The 26,294-nt window shown below is 41.4% G+C and overlaps 3 protein-coding genes across 4 annotated transcripts in view; 2 read left to right on the forward strand and 1 right to left on the reverse strand.

The window, feature by feature from the left end:
• LOC108079773 (uncharacterized) overlaps window positions 1-26,294 on the forward strand; it is a 50,352-nt gene that overhangs the window by 9,507 nt on the left and 14,551 nt on the right. For both annotated transcript variants that reach the window (XR_011444981.1, XM_017174216.2), the window contains one exon: window positions 21,803-21,859. Coding sequence is in view for 1 of the 2 variants with exons in the window: in XM_017174216.2 (XP_017029705.1) it covers window positions 21,803-21,859 (57 nt within the window). In the remaining variant the exon portion in view is untranslated. The remainder of the gene's footprint in view (window positions 1-21,802; window positions 21,860-26,294) is intronic.
• LOC108079775 (uncharacterized) lies at window positions 16,772-18,399 on the forward strand. Its single transcript, XM_017174218.3, has 2 exons — window positions 16,772-16,788; window positions 16,846-18,399. The coding sequence occupies exons 1-2, from the start codon at window positions 16,786-16,788 to the stop codon at window positions 18,283-18,285; spliced, it is 1,443 nt and encodes a 480-aa protein (XP_017029707.1). The 5' UTR covers window positions 16,772-16,785; the 3' UTR covers window positions 18,286-18,399.
• LOC108079694 (uncharacterized) lies at window positions 24,654-26,225 on the reverse strand. The gene is made up of 2 exons (XM_070285996.1): window positions 26,088-26,225; window positions 24,654-25,211 (listed from the first exon to the last, which is right to left on the reverse strand). Exons 1-2 carry the CDS (start codon window positions 26,094-26,096, stop codon window positions 24,654-24,656), a joined length of 567 nt encoding a protein of 188 aa, XP_070142097.1. The 5' UTR covers window positions 26,097-26,225.

The following is a 26,294-nucleotide window of genomic DNA, read 5'->3' on the forward strand; positions in this document are numbered from 1 at the left end:
TGAAAACGAAATGGCCAGACTGCGTGCCACAACAGATCTCCTGCTCCTTTTCTCTCATCCCCCCTTTAAGGGCAAGTGCATCGTATATCAGGTGTCCCAGGATCCTGCATGCAGATTAAATGCTTCAGAGATCTGGGAAAGCCATAATGCACGGGGCGGGGTCAACCTCTGACCGAATTTCCAGCGATAATTATCAGCTGGCGTGCAAATATGCGGAGGGATTGGGAATGGGAATGCTCCTCCACGCATTTTGTACCTTCGCATGTTTTTGTTTCCCTCTCTTTCGACTTTAAATGGAACTAATTAAATTTCGGGCTCTGAAAGCGTTGAGTTTCTTCGTAATTGGGGCTTGTAAGGCCGCCCGGAAACGCCCACAACACACACACACATCACACATGCGATTCACCGACCGATTTCCACTCTAATATGTATGAGGTGGCCCCGCACCCACTTTGCACTGATTTAGTGTCATATAAAGTTGTAAGTGAAGATTATGTTACCAGAATTAATTGCAGCCAAGGTGAAGGTAACCAGGCACAGGGGAGGATTGTGTGAGAGGAGGAGGAGGAACTGGAGCAGGAGGAAGTGGAGAAGAAGGAGCTGAAGTCCCCTTACTGCCGGTCTCGTTCTCGTTCCAGTTCTCAGTCTTGGTCTCCGTTCTCTGTCTCCCTTCAAGTCCCAGTATCGGCCTGGTTCTGGCTTGTTCCTCCGTTTGTCTTTCCGATGACAGCACGTGCTGAGGTTGTTTCCCCTTCTTCCTGGCCCTTGCTTGGCCTCCGTCTTGGCCTGGGAGTTTTCTGTCAGTGCTGCCAGAACTATAATGGCTAAAAGGAGCTATTTTAGGACAGTGAAGGTAGCTTTAAAAATAAATTAATAATAAATTTGTTGGTAGATAATTAAGTTTTCTAACAAAAAATATTCTTAAAATTTACCAAATAGTTATCACTTCCTTTAGCTAAAAAGCCATTTCTTTCTCTCTGATAATTTTTATAATTTAATTGAAACAGGAAGGGAAACTAAGTGCAGAAAGTCGAAATTTGTATACCCTTGCAGTTCAAAAATCAAACATAACTAAGCTAAAAAAGCCTTAAGTTCAATTTGGAAAGCTTTTCTATCCTAGTTTTTTGTACGTTAACAAATCTGCATACTTAATTTTTAATTTTAAAAAATCATATATTTTTTCAATTTTTGAGAATTTTGACGATGTAACCCCTTATAAAATTTTGAAAAAAATAAAAAAATTAAATTTTCCTTCGAAGATGGCTAGAAAGATTCCCCTGTTGCTGCTGATCAAGAATATAAATGGTTTATTGGGTCGGAAATGGCTCCTTTACTACCTAGCAAGCTTCTGACTAAAATCATATTATCCTGCAAAGGGTATAGAAATCACAGGGTTACCCCGCACTGATATCGAGTGAAGCCTTAAAAAAAGCAGGCAATTGATGCGATATTGATTTTGGGGCCCACACATACACACACTTAGCGTGACGATACGGACTTCCATGGCGCGTGTACTTCATTTAAGTGCCGTTTGGCAACGGGTCGGATACTCAACCTCTGGGGATGGGCCGTAAATTGACTTCCAGGAGCAGGAGTCGTCGTCGCTGGATATTTCCTGCCTCGCTGCAGGTGTGTGCGCCCAGCGGAGGAGATTTAATGTCATTGCCGGGGTTGACACTTGCCACGCTCCCCTGCAAATTGCGAACAAATTATGGAATTTCAGCAAATTGTGATTTACATAAAGGCCAAAACGGAAAAGCCGGAAGGAAGCCCTGCATTTGTGCTTAAAGCCACGACAGGCTCGCTCGACCGTGGCTTATAATATAATAATGTCCTTAATGTCGTCTTGGCCTTTTGTGGGAGCTGCAACTCAACTTCATTGGTCCTACAACCATGTGCTGCTCCGGATTCCATTGTCGGTGCTCCTACTCCTCAACTGGCAGCTGCCTGCTTGGGATTCCTTTTGATGCACATTAGATAAATATTCCATATTTCAATGCTGACCAACAAAGCAAACAGAAGATGCTTGTGGGGATTTGCAGAGGGAGAAAATTCCCAGTTAGTAAATTTATCATTATAAATTTCTTAAATTAAGAAAGAGTTTTATGGGATTTTTGTACTCTTAAGAAAACCTTTTTTTAGAAACATTTATTATAGCTTATTTGCTGCTTAGTTAGTCTTATTTTTCTGCCTGTGTAGCTGCACACTCACATGTATTTGCCAACAGCAACTAAACCCAATCAAACAAATATTTGAGTTCCGTTTCAATGTGCAGCTCTGGGCCAATGTCCTCTCGTTCCCTCTGTGTGTGTCCTCCTGCTCCCCCCTAAATATATTCCTGCTACAGTTGATTTTATGAATATTTAACGGACTGCAGCAGCCGCAACAACAGAACAGAATAAAAATAAAAGCCAGGGAAAAGAGTTTCGCTCGAGAGCAGTTCGCAACTTCAATATGAAATTAAATACAACTTTTAACCCTCTTTTTGTGTGTGTGTGTGTGTGTGAGGCTGCCATTTAATGGGTCGCCGAGTGGAAAAAGTGAAAAATAAACGCCGGGGAATCCCACTCCTCTACACATTTATCTTTTACCATTTTTCCTGGATGAAAATCCCCCACCTGTGGCAAGGGAACTTAGTTTAAATGTAGCATAATTCACGGCTGCCAGAGACCTTGACAAGTACTCCCACCCTAGACCCCCCTTTTAATCTCATAATTGCATATGAACGCAATTACTAGGGAGAGCTCCTCCATGGATCCCCGGGAACTTTTCTCTCTCCGGGAATGGCATCCATGGATGCAAAAAACAATTACCATATGCAAAGGCAGATGGCAGAATTTTCAACGATTCCTCCGGCGTAACCTCAGTTATGCAATCCTTTTGCAGCCGTCAGCAAAGTTGCAGCTGAAATTGTTTAGATTTTTTTTTTTAGATTTTTTCCTACATGCATTTCACATTCGCCACCCTTTGCATTTTCTTCTCGTGTTTTCCTGGGTTTCTATTTCTCAGCTTACTTCCTTCTTTTCACTTGGTTTTCTTTCCTTTTTTTTTATGTAAGGTCTTGGTTTTATTTTTGATAATTCTGTTTTGTTGCCTGGCATTCCCGAGTTGAGGAGACGAGCAGGGAGCAGGGACACACAAAGCGGATTTTGTGGAATATTTGATGGGAGGCAAATGTGTTTTATACACTGAAGGAAAACATGGTATACCCTTTTCTTAAAAATCAATACGAAATAATTCAATATTTATTTGCAAAACGCCTCACTGAGTAATTCCCTTCAACTGCAGACCTCCCTCGAACCATTATGGAGTGTGACAGATAAAGTGGAAGGGCGGTGGACTCGTTCAAGTGGCTTCTAATCACCAGTGGAGCAGGAATCCCCATCCTAGCAGCAGAGGGAAGAAGCATTCGACAAGCAGCTTAAAACAAAGGCAAAAAAAAAAGAAGCGGACGAAGCGCGTGCCTCAACGGGGATCTCTATCTTTCACTCCCTCTTCTGAGCTGGGTTAGGGATGAGGTAGGCGGGGGCGGACTTAGTCATAACAGCAACAGCAACAACATCACCAGCAGAGACTTGGCAAGATGATGAGAAACTTGAGCGTCAAGCAGGCAGAAGCTTTAAGCCGCTAAATTGTATCGGATTACAGCAAATTCCGAGCCACGAAGCTGAAATTCCTTGCCCACAGGCAGCGGGCAATCCTCCGGAGCACCGGTTGCCCCATGCTTCGGGAACTCTCTCTGTACCCCTTAACTAAAATTAAGCAAGGGTATAGTTAAAGGGGGTAAGGGGTAGTAATTATTACTAGAGTGATTAGAAACTTATCGAAATGAACAATTTATACAAAAATTTTTTAAAATAATAACTAAATCCCCCTAAAAGTAATAACTACTTCCGCCCACGCCTCTGCCCCATTCGTTCGCATTGCAGTTGGTATGTTAATGAAGGTGCTTCAGTCAGCGGCAGCTTAAGGGCCAGGAGACGTGGGAGGAACTAAGAGGGGTAACCCGTTGTGGGTGTCGTCCTCGCCAAACTAAAAATGGCTGCAGGGCAAGCTGCATAGAAACGGGAGATCGGGAGGAGAGAGAACGAGAACCCAGAGAAAGGATGACACACAAGTGCTGCCCGCTGAACCCGTGAACTCCGTGAAGTATATCGCGGGGGAATCCCAGAAAAGGGGCTGTCTGCAATATGAAAACCGGCACAACAAGCGGATCTTAACACAGTTTTTTTTTTTGCCTCCCCTCATAACCGATGCAAACATTTAAGCAAAGACAATCGATGGCCAGGGATCGGGAAACAAAAGCAAAATAAAAGCAAAATAAAAACCAAACCGAAACGCGAAATTGCAGACAATTTGCCTAATTCGCGTTCGGGACCCTCCAGCTCAACCAGCAGCCCCCCCTCCCGCGGAACAGGATGAGCCGCATTCCCTATGCCCGTTTTCAGGGGCACACAAAAAAAATTGCTGCGGTTTTTGGGCCTCCTCGGCTTAGGTAACTGCAATTATTGTTTGCGGCTTTTCAATTGCCTCGCCTGGGTACGGGTCCTATGGTCCTCTGGACCTCGTCTTTCTGCGGAGCCTTCTCTTCCATCAGCAGAACCCAGGTTCCCTTGGTTCAATCCCAGCCTCGCAGCTCGCTGTTCTGCTGCCTTGCAGTCACTCATCATAAGGTGAGAATATAATAGCGCACTCGTGAGATGCGTGACTGCAATTGCCCCTACTCCCGAAATGGGGAGAAGAACAGTGGAACGGATGGGTGGATTAGCTTGTGAAATTTTCCTAGATTTTATTTTCTCACTTAACAAGAATTCATTGTTTCTTAAGTGGAACCTCAAAGATGTCAAAAAATATTCCAAGAGATTCTAAAACTCTCTAAAAGCTAGCCATCCTTTAAGGTTTATATAAGTCAAGTCAACAAATTTTTCTGCCTGGACTCTGCTCTGGTTTCTATTTCTAAATCCCCAATTTTCCCCACTGTTCCCCCCCGAGTGACTGGAAATTGTGATCTTGGTTTCGGGGCCTCAGCTGATAAGCAGTCCAAACAAACAAATAATAATGCACGATTTGTGGGCCGGATCTTGGATCGGCTTGGGCTTAAGCTTTATATTATTTTTGGTGCTCTTTGATTGAGCAGCGCGCGCTTGCCTTTAACTAATTGAGCTTTATTGTGGGAGGCGGGACGAGGACGGGAACTGGCCCTCCGACTTTCTTCTCCAACCGCAGACGGACGCTCTTCCTGTATGGAGAAACTCCCCTGGAAGTCGGCCTGGGGTTTGCTATTTAATTAAAAATGAAAAGTTCTTGTTAAGAAAAGGTTCTGCCAAAAGCATTTTGCGGAAAATTAAAAGTTTTCCCTTTTATTTTCGGTTGGGTTTTTTTTAGCAGCTGCTCTGCGTGGGTAAAAAGTCACATGTGGAGAGGCAGATGCCACTTTTTAAGCTGTCATGAGGTTTTGTCAAGTCTGGGAATGCTCTTATCCCTTATTACGTTTTGTTTGTTGGGCTGAGATTTATTTTAAACTGTGACATTAGGCTTAAATAGTGCTAACTTTAAGTCTGTTAATCTCTATGTCAAAATGTATTCATTGCTTCTATTAGAAGTTACCCTTTATGGCTTTCAAACTCTATTGTATTATTGCATTTTCCATCAAAATATTCCCTCTGCTGGGGCCAAAAGTTGACTCTGACTGACTTCCCATAAACTTTCCTCCTTTTTTCGGTTCGGTTTTGTGCCCTCTGACAACTTTGGCTTACTATATACCATTCTGACAGTAGAAAATTGCACACAAAAAGCAGCGACGACGACATCATCAAAGTCATAAAATCAAAATAAAAACTTTTGCTGTGCCAGAGAAATCTGAAATATTAAAGTCGGTAGTCTATTAAACTTTTCTTTTTTTTCTTATTCGCTCACATGAACGAACTTTGGCCATGTATAAAACATATGATTTTTGCCTGATGGCCCCGCGGGCCAATTTATGTGTAGTACAAATGGCTGGCAAACAAAGCGTCCAGAAGGGGTGGAGATGTGTGTGTGTGGAACCTGGAGCTGGCAGGATGCGCCAAGTCCTGCTGGTGATGATGCTCCTTCTCCTTCTCTATAATAAAATAAACCTGAAGCAAGCGTCTTGCTTGCGGGCTGTAAATTTGAACGCCTCGTGCAGACATAAATTGTGTGTTAAATACATTTTATGCGTTTCACCAAGGACCCAGAACTGGAGCTGGAACTGGAGCCTGCGAAAGTCAGTGAGGCTGCAAACGTAATCAAGGTCGGGTACGTCCTACTCCTCCTCCACCTACGCCTCCGCCTGTTGACGTTACTCCGGGCAACGTTATGATGTATGGCCGGAGTCACTGCCAGAGTTTGCCTTTGCTGCGTACAACGTGTCGTATGCGTATTATTAACGCACGTAAGTCGCCTGGCATCCTTCTGCCTTCTTCCGCCCTCCATCCAAACCCCTTGTAATCCTTTTGGCTGCTCCTTTTGTTGCTGCCAAGGCACCAGCTGAGCATACACATGTTTGTGTCACATTTGGACTACGCTTTTCCTTCTTCTCCGAGGGAAATTCCCCCTTTTTTTTTGCTGCCCTAAGTTGCCGTGTTTTGTCTGCGCTTGCCAGGCGTCCCACTGCCAGGCATTTCCTTTGTATATTATAAAGAAATTTGTTCGGAACAGCGCAGCTTTGTTTGCCTGGCTTACACGGAGAAATTAGAAGAATTCCCTGAGTCATGACAATACAATTAAATTAAAGAAGCCCAGCCCAGAAATCAGAGAGAAACCTTGAATGGGGTTAAGGATATTTTTCCTACTGTGATTTCTTGTATCAAGAGTTCTTTAAATATCTTTAAAAATTATAAGAATTTTTGGTATTGTTAAGAGCACTTATTTCTAAGCATTACCTTATTTTTCTTGCTTTTAAAAACCCAGTTAGTTGGCTAAATATTAAGTGAAACTCTCATTAGTCTTGGGGGAATTTACATTATAAATTGATAGAGCTTTCTTCCGGTGCTGTGGGCGTGGCTCCACGGCGGGAGTGCTGCTTCCTTAGCATACTTTTGGGGCATTCCTTGGGTTCTCCTTGTTGGCCTGGCCAAGCCGGAAATGCTTTTAGTCACTCCTTGGGCTGGAACTTGTTTGCATTTGTCCCGGTCCCGATCCCTGGTCTCGACTGCTGCTTAAATTCCATTTTAATTTGTTGTATTTTTCGTTTTATTTTCCATGTTTGCTGCTAGCTCGTTTTTATATATTTTTCAACATTTTTTTTATATATTTCTACTGGTGAGCCGCTGAAGAGCGCTTAATTACCAGCATTTCTATGGATGCTGGCTTGATTCCTTGAGGGGTCCTAGCGTCCCAGGAGCTGCTGAAATGGTTTTCGTTAATTTCGCCGCTACAGTTGCCTGATTTTATTTCACTTTACTTCATTTGATTGCGTTTCATTTAATTTCAGGAGGAAATGGAAACCAATTGCGGGGCTCCTGGGCAGCCGGGCTGTCGTGGCTCCGTTTTGTGGCCAGCTATTCAATTTATAAACTGTCGATTTCTCTTTATATATTTTATTTTTAACCCAAAGCCATATTTTATATGGAAGAGAAAATGTTCTGGACCAGCTTAATGGCTCTTTAATGGGGAAACTTTAATAAAAGGGATAATTTAAGGTATTCTTAATGCTAAAAAAACATTATAAATAAGTAAATTCAATTTATAAATGTACAAATGCATTTTTAAAAGACTTCAAGAGCCTTTTAAATATATTAAATCATTAAATTACCAACCTTAAATTATTTAGTAGCCTTTTATCTCTGGCATATAAATTAAATGAATTGATTTCATAAATAATTGTTATGTCACCGACCATTGCTGCTTAAATTTAGTTTCCCTGCATTTATTTTATGGCTATTCCTTTGTTGTTCCTGGCGAGTGGCTAATGTTTACCCAATTAAAATATCACAGACAAGTCCGATAATTATTCTGGACCCCGCATTGCTTTTATCCTTTTACAACCAAACTGCAACTGAAAACAATAAAATAGTTTTTAGTTGGTTAAACACAAGCCACCGCATGTTTCGGACATTTAATTCCATTCTGCCATTCTGCCAGTCTGTCTGTCTGTCTTTTTAACTGTCGGAACATTCTTTTGTGCAAATTATTTTAATTGATTTAAAATAAAATATGCATGCCTGTGTTTTATTAAAAATTCATTTGCAGGCTGTGGTACTGCCTGGGGATTTCCCTGAATCTCGTCCTGTAGCTGGCAATAATTTGGTTTTGCCGGAGAATTGCGTTTATGGAGTGACCATCATTTGCATAATCCTCTTATCCTCTAATCAGCTAAGTAAATTACACAGAACATTGCTCTATATACGCTATCCATTACATGGGAGTGAATCACTCCCCGGCTGGAGGAGCACTTTGATGTCGTCGCTGGCAAAACTCTTTGCCATTCATGGGAATCAATTGAAATGCCCTCAAAGCTCTCCCGCTCTTGGGCTCTTAGCAATCCGCAACTACTTAAGCCTGCTTTGTGAGCCAAAAGCGAGAGGGGCTTTGCCCAAATAACAAAGACAACATCGAAATAATCGCTCCAAGTTAGAGAAGAGAGAAGACTTCGGGGAGGGCGGGGCTGTGACGGTGACTATGGCATTAGAGATAGATGCCTTTGTGTCACTGCAATTGACAAAATAATCACTGCTACATGGCTGCAACAAACACAACAAGCTGCCTGCTGCTGGCTGCTGGTCACAAAAACAATAACAACACACGCTTAACAACAGCAACACACATATTTTCCCGCCTAAAATGAAAAAACAGCAATAAAAACCAGAAAGGATTGGGGAGATGAAGAGATCGAAGCGGTGAATACCCTTTAGGAAAAATCTTGGCTATTTTATATCTTGAAGAATTGCTTCTTAAAAAAGGTACTATTTTAAAGGGTTTAATGTTATATTCAGAAATGATTTTTAAAAGTGCAATTTGAAATAAAATATTTCCGTTTTGAATTTTAAATTTCCCCAAATATACTGTTAAGATTAAAATTTAATGTTAATATGCTTTTGGACACTATTTCCATTTTCCATCACGTTAAATAGCTTTAAATTCAAGGTTTTAAATTTGATAATTTTCTATACATTTTAATTGGTTTAAGCAAGGTAAATATATTCATAAATTTAGTCAAAATAAATAGTTAAATTAAATGTATAGCTGCTAAGCTTTAGGAAACCTCTTAATGTATTTATATATAATATATTAATTAATTATATATTATTATTAATACAAAATCTAATTTAGAATGATGTGCTACATTGGGCACAGAGTATTAAAAGCAATACTTGGCCTGCGGTTGGCAACATTTTCTCATGCGCACGTTTCTGGCATGCAGCAACATTCCGTGCTGGCAACATTTGTTGCTGCTGTAGCTGTTGCTGTTGCGGGATGCTGTTGCTTCTGTTGTTGCTGTTGCGGCTGCTGCCGGGCTGTTAGCAACATGTTTACACGATTCACTGTGGGTTAAAACCTGACTTTGGGAGTTAATTTGTTACTTGGCTATTTAATCCTTTAGTGAGGAATAATTATAATGAATTTAATTTTATTTCTAATCAAAAGTGAGAACAACGTTTTAAAGAATTTTATAATAAATTCTTTTCAAAAGAATTTTGTAATAATTTATGTTGATAAAAATTCATTTTACAATTACTATATACTCAGAAAATATTCAATTAAATTATTATTTCTGTAAAATCCTACAAATTAATCTAATAAATATTTTTTAAGAATATCTTACAAGGTTTTACCATTGAAACGTATCAAAATATGTGTAAGTTGTAATTCGTTTTCCGTTTTTGGAGGGAAGATAACAAAAATGCCACCCCTGAGGTTATAATATATGCATTAAATTTTAGAAAAACAAGTGCATTGTTATGTTAAATTCCATTCAAGTTCCATGTATTTATTTTCAAGGATAATAATCGAATGTTCGCCACTGTGCGACTCGAAGGCAAGGCTTCGGCTTTTTAGTTGCAGCTGGGTTTTGTTGTCGTTCGGCTTCGGCAAGTGCTTCGTTTTCGCACATTTTCCGTGCGATTTTTCTAAAGTTTGCAAAAAGGCTTTTTCGCGCCAGTCTGATTGGGATTGCCGTCCGTTTCAGATCGCGTGTCGTGTCCGCCGGCCGAAAAGCGGGCCAAGAAGCTCGGCTCTCAGCGCGGCTTACGCTATATAGGAGTGCGATTTCAGGACCGTTGAACCGCTCGCGCAACACAACGCAACACAAAAAATATTAAAACAAAAAAAACTATAAACAAAAGTGAGGCAAACAACAATAAAACAAAAAGTTGCCGGCAAAATAAATAGAAATAAAAATACGAGTAAAGGGGCCAAACAAAAAGAAAAGTGCCACAAATAAAAGGAAAATAAAAACCCAGAACGTATCGTATTTTTACCGTAAGCCGTAAGCGAGTGTGTGCTTGTCTGTGTTTATGCGGAAGTCGTTCGTTCCAGCGCCAGTGTTAAAAACCCCTAAAATAACACACACACGCACACAGCTACGGCACCGGAAGTGTGTTATTAGTGGCGTCTCGAAATTATATTTACTCGCAATTCACTCTGAAATTTTCATGAAGTAACAAAAGTTTGTGCCGTAGCTCAGCCAAAATCATATTAATTAAAATTTATGCCAAAGTTTTCGGTAATTTTCAGTTTGTGTGAGTGTGTGTGTGTGCGAATTTGCGTTTGTGCCAGTGTCTGTCTGTGTGGAAAAGTTTTAATTGAAGAAAACTTATCGCCGCATAAATGTTCGTTGCGCTATGCTAATTGAAATATAACGGCAACTGTTGTAAAAGGGAACACACGATAACAAAGGGAATAAAGGAGGCAGAAACTGAATAAGATAGAAAAGAGATTGCGAGAGGAGTTGACAACGTGAAGAGTGTTGAGAAAGGTTAGTTAATTAAAATGTGAAGAGGATATATTTTAAAGATATATATTAAGGATAAAATCGGGAAATGATGAATGTTGTTAAATTTAAAGTGAAATTTTTCGGGAAGTTAAATGTAAATAAAAAAGTCCTGAGGCAAGGTAGTAAATAATAAATTTTAATTTGAAAAGAGTAATTAATTAAATATTTAATAAAATCTTTTATAAAGCTAAATATTAAATATTTTATTTAAATATTTTCTATTAAAAAAAGCTTTAATATTTAACTAATAAGCTTATTAGTTTATAATCTTTTAACTTCGGAACCTTTTCTAAGTAAATGAATATTTTAAATATTCCATTTAAAAGTCTTCTATTAAGAAAGTTTTTACTTTAAACTAATAATCTCAATAGTTTATAATCCTTTAATTCCCTTAATGGATAATTTAGCCCCCCCGCAATTAATAATTATTTTAAAGCCACCCCCCAAAGGCACTTGAAATTATTTTAGATAGTCTCCCAAGTTAACTTTATCGCCATTAATCAGGGAACCCCATAAAAATCATATTTATCAACCCGTTTTTATTTGCCTGCTATTCAAACTTTTGGCGGTGAAGTTATGAAAAACTTTTTTAATATCCTGGGAGGAGAGATAATGGGGCGGCCAGATGAAACTTTCGCCGGCTATCAAATTCAATAATCACTTAAAAGCCATAAATATTTGGTTGGCGGAAGCGGCCGAATGCAAAAAAAGTGATGCCACCACTTTTCCACTGGCTGTCAATGTCACTTCAATGATTAAAACTTCGGCCGAAAGGATAACCTTTTTTTGAAGGGGCGTTGATGGTGATGCTGGTTCCTTTGGGTCCGAGCAGCAGCCCAATCATCCACCGACGCACTGGCTGCCATTCCCATTCCTCGGCAAACCTGGTTCGGTTTCGCCTTTTCCTTTATTTTTTATTTTTTTAATGAAAACATAAACATCTCTTTTACCCCAAGTAACTCTGCAATTTGCTTTTTTCTGCCCTCTGTTCCTGTTCCTGCCGCTGCTCCTGCTCCTGATCCTTTGTTTTCCTTCGGTCGTGGCTTGTAATAAATTTTTAATTTTGCTTAATTGAAAATGGCCCGCCTCGCGAATAATACACAGAGAAAATAGTGATGGATTTTTAAACAAAATTAAACACAAAATCCAGATTTGAAAGGTAAAAGCAGAACTGGCTTGGATTTTCTCAGTTTCCAAGCAATGTTTCAAATGTTTTAAATTTTATTAGCATATAAATAAAGTTGTCTCCTTGTCCCAATTATCTTTTTTCTGTGCAGCAACAATAAGAGAGGGAATAAAAAATAAAAGCTGCTTCGAATCCAAAGGGAATTATTATTGAAAAACACAAAAAAAAAGCAGTGCAACTAGACGGAACTCGGAGGAGAGGTTTCTTAAGTCCCCATTGTCTGGCCGACGCACGTGCTCCGTGTGATTCTCCGGGGCCCATCTCCGGGTGGCAGTGGCAGCTACTAACTACGAACTGCCAACTGGGAATGGGACACGTTCGGGCTGTCGCCCAGTCCACTTCAGAGCACCAAGGCGACTCCAGCTCTAGTGCGGGGGCAAGGTGCTAAAAGCTGTTCACATATTTATATAGCCGACTCTCTGAATACCCATATATGGACAAACATTTAAACAAACAAACACAACACAGAACACAGAACACTCGGTTGGGCTTTTTTCTTTGGGAATGGGAGGTGAGAGTAGCTACTGGTGCTAAAAATGGGTCACATTCTTCCCGTTGCACGTTGCCCCATGAATGGCATTCATTTTGTGGCGCCAAGGCGTTGCAAGCTGCTGGAAAAACAGACAGCACAAAAGTAGCTCTCTCCGGAGTATGGAGACGGGGAGTCCAGAATCCCTCGGCCAGAGGTTTACTCCAAACACTGAGAAAATATTAGATATATGGGAGAAATATTTCAAAGTAAGGTATATAGATTTCCCAGTATTTTTCTCTTATTCTTGGTATCTTTAAACTTTTTTAATAATTCTTAATAAATATAAATATAAATTCTTTTGTTTAAAAATCTGCATTTTTCTGTGTGCAACTCTTATGACAGTCCTCTGCCCCTGCAGGCTCGTTAACACTTTTTCCAGCAGCTTATTTATTGCATATCAAGTGACACCTCAATCCCAGGGCAGATTCAAGATGAGGGGAGCAGGAAACTGGGAACTGGGAGCTAAGAGCTGGGCTAACTGCTCTGCGCCGGGCCAAATGACGTCGTCAACGTCGCTTCAGAAATGTTTTGGCATAAATTAAACAAGGGCTGGGGCGCACTCACCACTGCACTACGGCATTGTCCGGCTGCAGGAGGGGATTCCCCCTCCGCCCATTTCGGTTGGTCCGGTCTGTTTGCCTTCCATTTTGTCACACATTGGAGTTGGAGCTCAAAGAGCGACGCCAATTTGTCTGAAATGTTTTGAATTCTAAGCGAGGACGAGCGATCTGGCTGGTGATGCATGTGGGATGCTGTTGATGTGCGTCCGCTTGGCTCTTTGTGTCGCCTGCCATATTTGCCTAGTGGGGCATGGTCCTGGCAGAGTGTTGATGTGCTTCGTTCCTCGTGGCCTGTTTGATTTTTCCATTTTTCCACTTCAACTCCCAACTCCCACTTCTCTTTAGCTACCCGGCGGGAGTCAATCAATTCGGTTCGGCTGCGGCTCCAGGCTCAAATTCGGGCTTGGGCTCGGGCTCCGTGTGAATTATGTGGCGATAAACTTGGCCAGGATGGTGCAACTTGTTACCCAATATTGTGTGGCTGGCTGAAAGCGAAACACCTGCTGCAGATGCCACAGATGCAAGCAGCAGCAGCAGCACCACCACATACTGTCCCGTACCGGGCTCACACGTTGATCTTATCGCTGCACACACCCAAAATGAAAGAGTTTGGCCCAAAAAAGAAGAAAAATAAATAAAGGAAGAAAAGAGTGGATGAGCTCAGCCAGAAGAATCTTCGCGGGCACAGTCAAGGGTAAAATAATAGGAATGTTTTTGGTTTAAACAATTAAATTAAGACCTTAATCGAGGTCTATATTTTTTAGTTCCTTTAAACTGACGTAATATATTTCTTGAATAAAATCAAAGTCTTGTAGTGCTAAATATAAGATATTTCCTAAAAATTCCTTGAGACATTTAAAGCTTCAAATATCACACACCTAAAGTAAATTGTTTAATAATAAATCCTATAAACTTAACCTGGTCTGTAAACCCCCTGCATCTTTGCCTTTGCCAGCTTCATGGGCTGCCGTGCTACGTAGCCTCAGTATGCAAGTGCAACTGCAACACCGATCCGGCTCGGGACTTGGGCTTATCTCACTGACCATGATGATGATGCTGCCTTGGCCTTGGGCGTTTCCTCCTCCACCTTCACCTCCACCTCCTCCTACTCCTACTCCATCTACTCCTTCTACTCCTACTCCCTGCTCCTCTTGGGGTTTCTGTTTTTGTCGTCCATCCGTTGCCATTACCCCTAGCACCATTTATTTACATTCATTCCTTATTATTTCTCGAGCTCGGAGAGGAGCTGCGGCTGGGTATGGGCAGTTGGCCAAGTCAAGGGCCGCGGCTCGCCTCATTGTCTGGCCACGATGATGCTGGACCTGCCCGCTAATTTCGCCTCTTCACAGATCCCCGATCCCTGCCTCACTGCCCCCTTTAGCCATTCTGCTGGTGTCCATTGCAGCTTCTTGTGCATCCAAAAGTTGCGATTTTGGGGTCCCAGCTTGTGTGGGTTGCAGCTCAGGTGAAATTCCTTGGGTCTGCGGCGGCAAGGAGTTCTTTTTTAACAGGAAGGGAAGGGTATATAGATTCCTTTTGGATTCATTTAAAAATCTAGAATTCCTTGGCAAACTTTGAAGTGTTTTTTATATTATATCTTTGTAAATTGTAGTTGTTCTTTCAAGTTTAGGGTATCTCCAAGTCGACTCTTTATAGCTAGAAGCTCTCCTTGATTTCAGTCGGAGTCCAGCTTGTGGGAGGCTCATGAAAAATTGAGCAAGTGCCGCACTTGCAATTTCAACAGCTCATCTGCCGCTGCGCAAAACAATTTCTTGGCCCAGCAGCAGCATCAGCAGCAACTTTGCCTCCTTTCCGACTTCAAACTGAGCTTCGCTTACCTGGATTCCAATAGTTGTGGAGCCCAGTTTGCCGCCACTCTTCTCTCTTGAATTTCTCAACTGGCAAGTGGTTAAGTTTTAGTTCAGGAAAAAGGAAAAGAAATCAGCAAGAAAATAAGCAAGAAAATAATTTCACCTTGATTGTATTTTCGGGTGTGAATTATGCATGAATTGAGCTGAACAAATGAAGCTGCTGTGGAAAACTAAATTAAGTGGGTTTTCTTAGACTACTTTCTTTTGGGAAATATATATATATATAAAGTTTGCTTAGCTAAAATACAAAGAATTCAATTTCCTTATGAAAATTGATTCTTAAATTACTATAGATAATTAAATCTATCAAGAACCAACAAATTTATCTCGCATTTCCATAAAAAAAGATAAATATTTCCTCTACCTTATGATTTCCTTCACATGTCACAGGAATTCCTCTTCTACCTCCCCAAGTAAATCCTGAAATTGAGTGTAATTTCTCACATTTTCCTTGATTTTTTTTGCTTGTGTGTCTATGACCAACTCTCAAAAATCGATTCAAATCAGTTGGATGAGTTCTGTCAACGACAAAAACCTTCAATCAAAAGAGCGGAGGGGGAGAAGTTGTATGCCAAAAATTCGGGCTATGCATCGGGCAATTCAATTACAAAACCCAGCAGGAGCTCTATCTACGCCTTCTTTTTCACTTGTCATGTCAATGACCAGGTAGGGCTCATCGCTCACCTGGCGACATGTCAACCTGGGAGGATGGGTACACGTTGGGGTTGGAGGAAATGGGGCGGAGACAAAGTTCCAAAGATAAAGCTCTTGGCATGAATATGCAGCTGATGTGCACTTGCAACCCGAACCCAAGCCGGAGCACCCAATCCCCACCAGCTTTGTCCCTTTTTTCCCACATTTTCCAACGCTTTAGCCCTAAGCTCCTGGTACAGGGAGAGAAAAAGTTAAGATATTGGTAGCTAATCTATTTTAATATGAAATTAAAATTCTCTAGAATATTAATTTAATAGTTTTCTATGTAACACTGATAAGATTCCATATGAATTTGAGGAATTTAGCATTATTTAAGATCAAAATAAAGTTTTTCAAATTGAAAAATATATTTTTGTTAGATTATTTTTATATAATAAACCTCCAAGAGAGGAATAGGTGTAGTATTTTATTATTTAATTATTTTTAGTAATCTATTTTATCTATATTTCATTTATATTCATTTCCCTCCGTGCACTCACAGACGACAGTCTTTTGCACTCACTTTTGCACCATACAGTTTTCCGCCATCGAGAAAAAACATTGAAAAGCGAGTCATAGATTTCCGTTTGTGCGCCTCGGAAACAATGGCATTTTCATGTTGCACGTAAAACGAACCAAATAAAGCCGGGGAAAAACTACGGGGAGAAGGTACAAGTACGAGTACTACTATCGCACAATATAACTTAAGTGCAATTCCGTTTTTATCCATATATATTCCACTGCCAGTGGCGCCTTTTTTAAGTGAAGTGAACCAAACGAACAACAAATCACACACAAATCGCAGAGCGATAATGGCAAATGAACTCAAAGTGCCCTGCCGGATAAGGAATTCTTGAAATAAAACTCTACTTCCGGTAGAGCTGGGTTTTGGGAGATAAGACTAGGAAGGGATCTAGCAGGTTCTGGAGTTTTGTATAAATAACCAGTGCAACTGAAGGTTAAGACACAGTTCTACTGAAACCCTCATCATGGTAAGACCACCAGGAGAACCTAGGAAACTAGAAATTAACTCCGAACTTCCTCACCAGCAATTCCTACGACTGCTGGTTCTCTTCGGCCTACTCCTGGCTTGCCAGGCTAGAACTCTGGATCAGGAGAAGGTTCCGGTTGAGGAGAAGGTGTCCAATCAGGAGATTGCCTCGCCTCCTCAGGCTCTCCAGCCTGTGGAAGTCAAGCAAGAAGTTAGCAAGGGAAACCAGGAACCAAAGCCCCAACTTAGCAACTCCCTTACCAACCAAGTCATCGAGGAAGCCCAGCCATCCCAGGCTAACTCCAAACCTGTGGAGGCCCAGGTCCAAGCCGAAGTCAAATCCGAGGAGAAGGAACCCATTGCCAATGAGATAACCAAGGAAGAGGAACAAGAGTCTCCTAAAGAGGAGATCCCTAAAGAGGAAGCCCCTAAATCGAATGTTGTGCCCCTGAAACCCTCAGAAGTCCAAGGACGCGACAATGGCAATGTCCAGTATGTGTACGATGCAAACGGTCAACTTTTGGGCGTCCAGGATCTGGAGAAAATCTTCAAGTACCAGGGAGTGCAGGTGTTCAACGGATCCCAGTTCTCCGGCCAGTATCAAAACTATTATGGTAATCCCTTCAACAAGTTCCAAAGCTACCCCAAGGTGGAGTACGTGCCGGACACTGTGACTGTGGTGAATACCACGGGTGCCAATGTGACCCATCACATCCATAACCACACTCACTACTATTCGAACCACAAGAAGCCCGGATTCCCGCTGCCCTTCCTGCCCAATCCCTTTGAGAAAAACGAACCCACCTATGTTTACGTTAACTCAACATCTGGCAACGTGACCCAGACCCAGTACACGGATAGCAGGCCCTTCCCCTTCCTGCCCAATCCTTTCACCGACTTTCCCAAGGTAGTGGGTCTAAGCCTGGTCCTTCTACCCAATCCCTTCTACGTGAACAAGAGCCAGAGCAGCGTGGGCAATTCCTCGGGCAATGTCCAGTATCAGTATTTCGACAAGTTCCGCTCGTTTTCCGATGAGCCTCAGCAGAAGCAGCAGCAGCAGCAGAAGCCCAACTTCTACCTTGTGCCCAATCCTCTGGGAAATCAAGTACCCACTGATGGTCAAAAGGCTGGCGATGCCAATGTCCTGCTGCCTGTGAATCTGGCTGCTTTGCCGCTCTTGGTTCCCACCTCGGAGGTCAGCCAGGGAAAGGGCTCTTCGGTCTACTCTTCCGGCGGCAGCATCAAGCTTGAGGATCTGATCAGGGCCACCAATGTCCATGTGAGCCAGCCCTTGAAGCTCCAGGCCAGCAACGGAGCTAGCCAGTTCCAGAGGCTCTTCCAGAAGCAGTCGCTGGTCCCTGACGAGAGGCGTTCCCAGTCTGCCGCCGAGCCAGCTGGAGTCCAGGCGGAGGAGGAGAACTCTGTCCTGTTTGCTGTGGAGATACCAAAGCCCATTTATCGGTTTTTTAAGGGAATCTTTGGAGGATTCTCTAATTAACAGAGAGGAAGGGTAAATAATAACTGAAAGAACAACCAGGAACTAAGCAGGAAACACGAACTAAGGAACAATTATTAATTTTAAGTTTTTTAAACGCTAGCTAAGTAAATATCAAGACAAGGAGTCCCTTAACATAAAGTAAATTGCATATAAACCCACACAACCTTTGGTTTTATTTGAAAATAATTATTTGAACTACTTAATTAAAGGTTAACTCTAGCAGAAATATATTTAGAAAATTTAAACAAAGTTAAAGCAACTCGGAGAAAAATAAGAACAACTCCATTAAACCTTTCCCCAGAAGCCACAAAAATCCAACCTGTGCCACAAACACATTAAGAGACCCACAAACTCAACCAAACAGAATTTCGAGGAAGGAAACTCGAGCAAATATGATAAATGTGTGTATTTAGGAATCATTACCCGGGCATTTCATTCATTTGCAGAGCCAGGAGCAGGAGCAGGAGCTAGGAGGTGGCGTCATTCCCTATTAGGTTATCAAGCCGAGATGGATATAATCAAAATGTGAACTCCAACCCACACACACACACAGGGAGAGTGGGACCATTATGCTGAATATATTCCAGGCAACTGCACTCGTGACTGCTCAACTCAATCCTCTAGCTTTTTGCACCCCTTTTTCGTCGGTTTATTCCTGCATTTTCATTTCGAAGCCAGGATTCCGGATGCAGAGATGCTCACAGACATTCGCACACGGGTTTCACATGCATATCCTTCTGCTGCCGTTTTGCCATTTTAATGAATACATAATTAGTCTTTTTGCCAAGCTCCCCCATTCTCTGCTGCAGCCTCTCACCCCCAAAAAGGTCACAGCCAAGGCCCAGTTCCACCCCCAGGAGAATCTCCTTCTTCTGCTGATGATGCTGCTGATGCTGATGCTGCTCCTGACGATGTTGCTACTGCAGCACCTGTTCAAATCATTCGCAATCTGAATTTAATGTCCATGCAGCAACACGTTCCATGGCCTGCATCAACATCTATGGTCGGAATACACTTGAATTAAATATTTAGAATTTAATCAGGAATTTTATTTGATTTTTTTGAGGGACGAAATAATGTTTAAGACAAATTTTTATATATTTTTAAACCCTTGTAGTGAAGTATAATTTCAATCAGAAGCTGGTAACGCCGTGAAGGAGTCATTTCCGACCCTATAAACCATATATATTCTTGATCAGCATTAAAAGCTGAGTCATATAAGCCATGTTTGGAAGAAAAAAAATTTTCGCAATTTTTCGAAAAAAATGTAAGGGGTTACATAATTAAAATTGTCAAAAATTTGAATTTTTTAAAGATTTTAGTTAAGTATGCAGATTAATTAACATTATAAAAACTAAGACAAAACAGCTTTCCGAATTGAATTTAATGCATTTTTGGCTTAGTTATAGAATTTTTAAGATTTGATTTTCCCCAAAAATGTTGTAATTTAAAACTCAGTGAAGGAGTCATTTCCGACCTTATAAACCATATATATTCTTGATCAGCATCAACAGGGGAATCTTTCTGGTCATGTTGGAAATAAAACAATTTTTTTTTTTAATTTTTAAAAATTTTATAAGGGGTTACATCATTAAAATTCTTAAAAATCGATAAAAATGTAGATTTTTTTTAATTTCGAATTTCGTACGCAGATTGTTTAACCTAAAAAAAACTAACTTAAAAATGTTTTCCCAACTGAATTTAATGCTTTTTTGGCATGGTTGTGATATTTTTAAACTTAGATTGTCATTTTAAAATATAGAAAAATGTAAAAAATATGTAATTTACGTTTATTTGTAAAAATAGATTCCCTCTATCTAACCCTTTTTCCCCAGTGCATTGCCACTGCAATGTGTAGTTCTCTTATAGGTTCATTTTATACTCTTATGCAATATGGAGATAATGTTTGCTTCTGTCCAGGTCCAGGGAAAGAGACAGAGATATATAGATAGAGTGAGAGAGCAGCACATAATTGCCCGGATTACGCTGGCTCATAAAGTTTTTTCCCGGGCATTTGCAATTGTGTTTGCATTTCCCCTCCCCCAACCAATATCGGGGAATCCCATCAGGAGAAGGAGGAGCAGAACCAGGAGTAGAGGCAGGAAATTGCTGTTTGCTGGATATCGTTTATTTAATATTTAATTGAATCCGCTACCGAGCCGAGTTTATTTTTTCCATTATCAAGCCACCCCGCTCAGGTAGCCCGGTGAGTCCTTGTGCAGGACATTAGTGCCGGCTTATCGGGTTCATTTTCAGTGTGCAAATTGTGATGATATTTCCGAAAAATACACTCGGCCACAAAAATTCCATTGTTATCGGTTGGTTAATGGTGGGTTCACAGCAGGCCAACGCTGCGTATACGCAATATTTTCACTTTAAACTGGATGGTAAATGGGGAAAAAAACAAAATAAATTAATAACTTCTAGTTAAAGTAAGCCGCATCCTTTGGCAGAGCCGCCTTTTCGGGCCCCAAGTTTATTACTCAAAGGAATTGGATAGAGTCCCAAAGTAGCAGCCGCAACGGATGCCCATAAATATATCATGAAATCAAAAACTTTGCCACAACTTCTACTTCTGCTTGGCTGCCCCGTTCTTCTTTTTGATTGGTGGCAGGACCCCCATCGTCCTTAAAGATTACACTGTTAGAAAAATGGACACAATTAGCCCATGAAACCATAAAGAAATAATTGTTAGCTTGAAGTAAAAGGGTTTATACCTTCTTTTTAGATATAGTTTATGGCCTTCTTATTCTTTAATTTTATAGTTGAGAATCTAATTTAAAATCTATATAAAGCCCTTGATTTTAAGGCTTATTATTACCTCTCAAGTATCCTTATTTTTTCCTTGGTGCACTCACCCACTTGGCCGCCCTAAGCTTGCGTGTAAACGTGTGGGGCAAAGTGCTGGCCACACGAACAACAAGAGGAGCAGGAGCAAGAGCAGCATCCAGGACTAGGAGCAGGGGCAAAAGCAGCTCCCAAGACTAGGAGTAGGAGCAGTAGCAGTATCTCAAAGCGACAGAGTAATGCGTTTCCGCTTCCGGAAGGCAGCTTCTTCCAAACCCACCGTTTCCCACCCATCCTTGGTCTTGGGTTCTCTCGCCCAGTCAATTCAATAAAACTTGTGTCCATTTCATTTAAAATTCTCTGTTCTATCTCTGGGCTGGAGCAGAAGCCAGGCAACAGTCCGGGGCTGGCAAATTAATGGTGTTAAAATTAGTGCCTCGGACGGAGTGGCTGCCCTCATCCTCACCTCAACCTCCAGGCAGAAAGTTTGCCATCTGCCCAAGGAGTCCTCTCCTCGTCCTCTTCTTCTTCTATTTATTCTATTTATTTAGTTGTCACTCTGTAGGAAATTATGCCATGTTGTTGCTCCTGCGACACGTGTAACCGGCTCTTGGCTCTTTTTACCTGTCTTCACCCCGAAAAAAAAACGGAAACTTTTCCTTCTTAAAGTTTCCATTTTGAGGAAACTTTTTTCTAACTTTTTCCCCCGTCTTCTTCTCCTTTTTTTCAGGTGCTATTCAGGAGAGACGTTTTTTTGGCATCCTCCGTTCGGCCAAGAGGAAGGAAGGTAAGTGGCCAGTGATGAAAATGAAGCCTCTCCAGAGGGAAAACCGAATATTTCCCTAATGAAACCAATTAAGCAAACAGCCAAATGGCCAAAAATTGTGGCTGCAAAATGATGAAAAATCAAAGGCTAGACAAAGGGTAAACACGGTAGAGAAAGGGTGAAAGTGGATGGTTGAAAGGGATGGACTGAAAAAGGAAGGATTGCCTCAATCACGAAATGAACACACAACATCAGGGGGGAAAAGTTACTGTCGATTGATGGGACTTTACAAATTTAAATGCTCTCTGTGGTTGATTTAAACGAGCTTAAATTAAGGTGTATTGTTGAAGGGGAAAGGGGAAACAGATAGAGATACGAATACAGATAGAGATACAGATACAGAGAGAGCTAAAGATACGGATAGAGTTACAGATAGAGATAAAGATACAGATAGAGTTAGGGTTAGAGGGAGATTATAGTGCTTTTTAGGCACCGAAATATAAATATGTTTAAAATTATAGAAATTAAAATAAAATAAGTTCTTTTTTAATGTAGTAAAGATTAATATTCTGTAAAATTCAGCGCCTTAAAATCTAGTTTTTCCCTTTTACTCCTATATATTTCATGTAAACAAGTGTGTTAGAAATCCAGGAAAAAAATCCCAATATTAAAAGCGAATTTCATACCTCCAGCTGTGCCAATTTCCCACAACACACATATCCCCCATAGAGCCGTAGTAGGTTTTTCCTGGCCATGCAAAAGCCATTTGCCAAAATCAATACATTTATTTAGACCACAGGGCCCCAAAAAAGGGAGAGAAAAGCAAAGCGGAAAGCAAATCAAATGCCGACGAAAGCGACACAAAATGTATTTAGCATTTGGCCAGATATATATATATATCGGAAGAGAGAGAGAGAGCGGTGAAAATATATTGTAAAGGTAACTCCCGACTGCCTATTTGGTTTTGGCCAAATCGTTTTATGCTTTGTTGCCGCCAGGCATTTGGCCAGCCAGGATGCAAATATGTGCACAGGCTTAACGTATCCAATAAAGCCAGGACAGAGAGCAGGACAGAGACTGACAGGGCGAGAGTAGGAGCCACTGATGGACAAAGCTCGGCGGACTCAGCTCGTCATCATTGGACATAAGCAGCTCAGAGCTGAGCTCATACAGAGCAAGAAGGATTTTTGAGCTTTTAGAGTTGAGTTCTAATTTACTTAATTGCCTTTAATTCCAAGTCAGTTTTCTCTTAGGAAAAGTGGGAAATTTTGAAGGAAATTGAAGACAGAATAAAAGATGATCTTGTATCCCACTTTATCTTAAAAGCCTGCTTATGGCTTATTAATGTTTATAATCTCCAGGATTTATTATGATTTTAATTCGAATTTAATAGCATTTTCCCCCAGTGCAGTGTCTCTTCCCTCCCGGCTCATCCGCTTAGTTGGCTCCGATCTGGTGTCTCTACCACGTGTCCGTCCTGTGCAGATTAGACCTGAGCTGGAGCCCCAACAACTTCATCTGTTGTGGGGGGGAGGAATGGAAGTGGAAGTGGAATGGAGTGGCGTGGCGTGGCGTGGGTTTCATTGGTTTCACTGCAACAATGTTGCGGCGGTGCGATTTATATCGCTGGCCTTAAATGTCATTACCAGCTAAATGCCTTTAAAGAGGCCCCATCCATTTGCCCTGACCAAATGGCGCCAGCACCGAAGGTGCGACCAGTGACCAGTGACCAAGAGGCCACCCGTCGTGTGTCTCCTCTTGGAAAGCAAACAGAGAGGAACTGCCTGGCAAGATCAGGTTTATATAAAGAGAGAGAGAGACTCCATCTCCTCCCCGGGGGCAGACGCATTTATCATCCCGTACCCGTGACGCGCTGTCGCCTTCAATTACACGCAAATTATTCTGCGCTCAGCGAACGGGAGACGGGACGGCGGCACCTGTGTCTCATACCTGGTCTTCCTGCCTCTGTGCTGGAGTGGATTTTATCTTCATCTGCCGGGGCGGCCAGTGATCAATCTGCCTTATGTCAAGCTCTGGCCAAACCGATGCCAATCTGATGCTCCAGTTCGGATGGCTGCTCTTGGCAGCGATTAAATTGATTGATCAATTGGGTATTTTTCGGGAAAGCGGATTATACTTCTAACTTGTGTCGTTATGTGGGGTATTTGAGAGGTGATCTAAGTTGATATTTTGATGTATTCATATTTTGGATTTAATCTACAAGCTGCTTTTTGGGGATTTTGTATTGGAGATATTTTTTTAGCAGCTTATTATTAGGTGGAAAATAATTCAAGCTTTCCTTCCTTGAGTTTAACATCAATTAAGGCAGCCTTAAATGTTTATATTATATTTTTTTTTCACTAAGACAGCTTAAAGTAGCTAAAACTCTGCGATCTGAACATTCCCTCTGCTCAAGTGCCAATGCTCGTTTCCTTTTAATTGTCCACTAAAATATGCCGCATGCCCGTCGAGGCGAGTCGAGAGCCATGCAAATACTTGAAGTTTGCCTCAAGTGCGCGACTGCATTGGCGGATGCCACCACCTCATCCTCCTGCTCCTCCTGCTCCCCCCCTCTAGTGCTTTCTAATTAAACAATACAAATGCGGATTGCGACTCAAAGACAAAGACACGCATTCCAGGGGAATTGGAATTTCGGTGGCGGTGATGATGCTTCGTCAACAATTTCGCCATGCAAAATGTGAGATGAGAAGGAGGAGGAGGAGATGAGGTTCTCTCTGATGGCGGGAATTTTATAATTAATCGCAAATTTCACAGGTTTCTCACACACACTCGGTAAACAGTAAGTAGTCTTTATTCACAAGTAGGCATCCCTTAGGTCTATGAAGTCGTCCATCTCCTCGGCGTAATCCTCCACGGAGCCACCGGTCTCGCCATGGCGCGAGTAATGATTGAAAATCATGTCCCTGGTCGCCGGAGCCACCTTTCCGCTTTCGCAGTCGTGCATATCCTCGTACGTGATTTCGCCGTGTCCCTTGCCCCTGCCCATTCCACCCAGGTCGTAGCTGCCATAGCCAACAGATCCTCCGTTTCCTCCACCTCCGCTGGCTCCTCCTCCTCCGCCTCCTCCTCCCAAGCCCTTGGACATCCCGTTGCCATTCCGCTCTGCTCCGTTCGAGGCGAAGCCCATCACCTTGTACACCGTCTGCTTGATGCCACCGTGTCCTCCGCCTCCTCCGCCGTGGGCATGGACCACCTTGTAGACGGTGTGGGTGTGATGGTGTGTCTTCGTCTTGACCGGCACGTGGATGATGAGGCGGCGATGGGCCAGGCGGCGCGCCGCTATGCCCGTTGCCGTCAGCAGGAGCATTACAACCAGCAGGTTGCCCGCCAACAAGTGACTTCGCGTTGTCGCCTGTGTTTTGGGGGGAATATATATTTGAGAATAGGTGTTAAAAGCGATTTGTGTGGGTTAAATATGGGGGTGTTTTGTACGTCATTAAAATTAAGGTGTCACTTAGCGGCGGAAATGAAATAGAAATAATTCTTTTTGAGGGATTTAAGATAAAATTTAAGGTAACAACTAATTTAAGGAACTTAATTTTTGCTTTTTATAAATTAAACATTAATCAGAAGGAATATTAATTTCGGGAAAGCGAAATTTGTATACCCTTGCAGTTTGCCTTAGGATCATATCATCGAATCAAAAATCAATCATAACTCAGCCAAAAAAGCATCAAATTTAATACGGAAAGCGATTCTGTGCTAGTTTTTTCTAGATTAATAAATCTGCTTAGTAAATTTTTAATTTTCAAAAATTAAAATTTTTGACCATTTTTGAGAATTTTAATGATGTAACCCCTTATCGAATTTTTGAAAAAAATTACCGAAATTTTTTTTCTTTCCTAAATGGCTAGAAAGACTCCCCTGTTGATGCTGATCAAGAATATATATGGTTTATAGGGTCGGAAATGTATTTTTATAAATGTTTTCTAGTATTTTCTTGAACTTAAGCAAATGAATAATATTAATAATGACCATTAATACATATTTTTCCTAGTTTTAATATTATGCAATTGCTATATTTTTCAATAAACTTATGGCTTTGATTATTTTTCCAATAATAAATATATTCCTTTTAAGTCTTTTCTTTAAACTCAACTTGTTTAAGTCCATTAAATATTCACAAAATTGCTTGAAATCAAGTTGATTACAAGGCTCCAAGAGGAGTCTTAAATTTTTTAATTTATTTACAAGTCCTTTGGTAAATTTTCCAATATTCTTGACTCACTTTGGTCATTTTAATGCTGCCGCTGATGCTGCTGCTGCTGGCAGTTGTGGTTAATTCCCGACTCTGCTTGCTGTTTGTCTAGCAGATCCTTTAATTAATCCTTTAGTTTGTCCAGCCGGACCACCGAATGGCGCGAATTCACTTTCAACACTGTGTTCGCCGGCTGGAATCGATGGGGCTTTTATATTTGGATGCGGTAATCAGGTT

This window comes from Drosophila kikkawai, chromosome 3L (genome assembly GCF_030179895.1).
Source record: "Drosophila kikkawai strain 14028-0561.14 chromosome 3L, DkikHiC1v2, whole genome shotgun sequence".
Classification (NCBI taxonomy): domain Eukaryota; kingdom Metazoa; phylum Arthropoda; class Insecta; order Diptera; family Drosophilidae; genus Drosophila; species Drosophila kikkawai.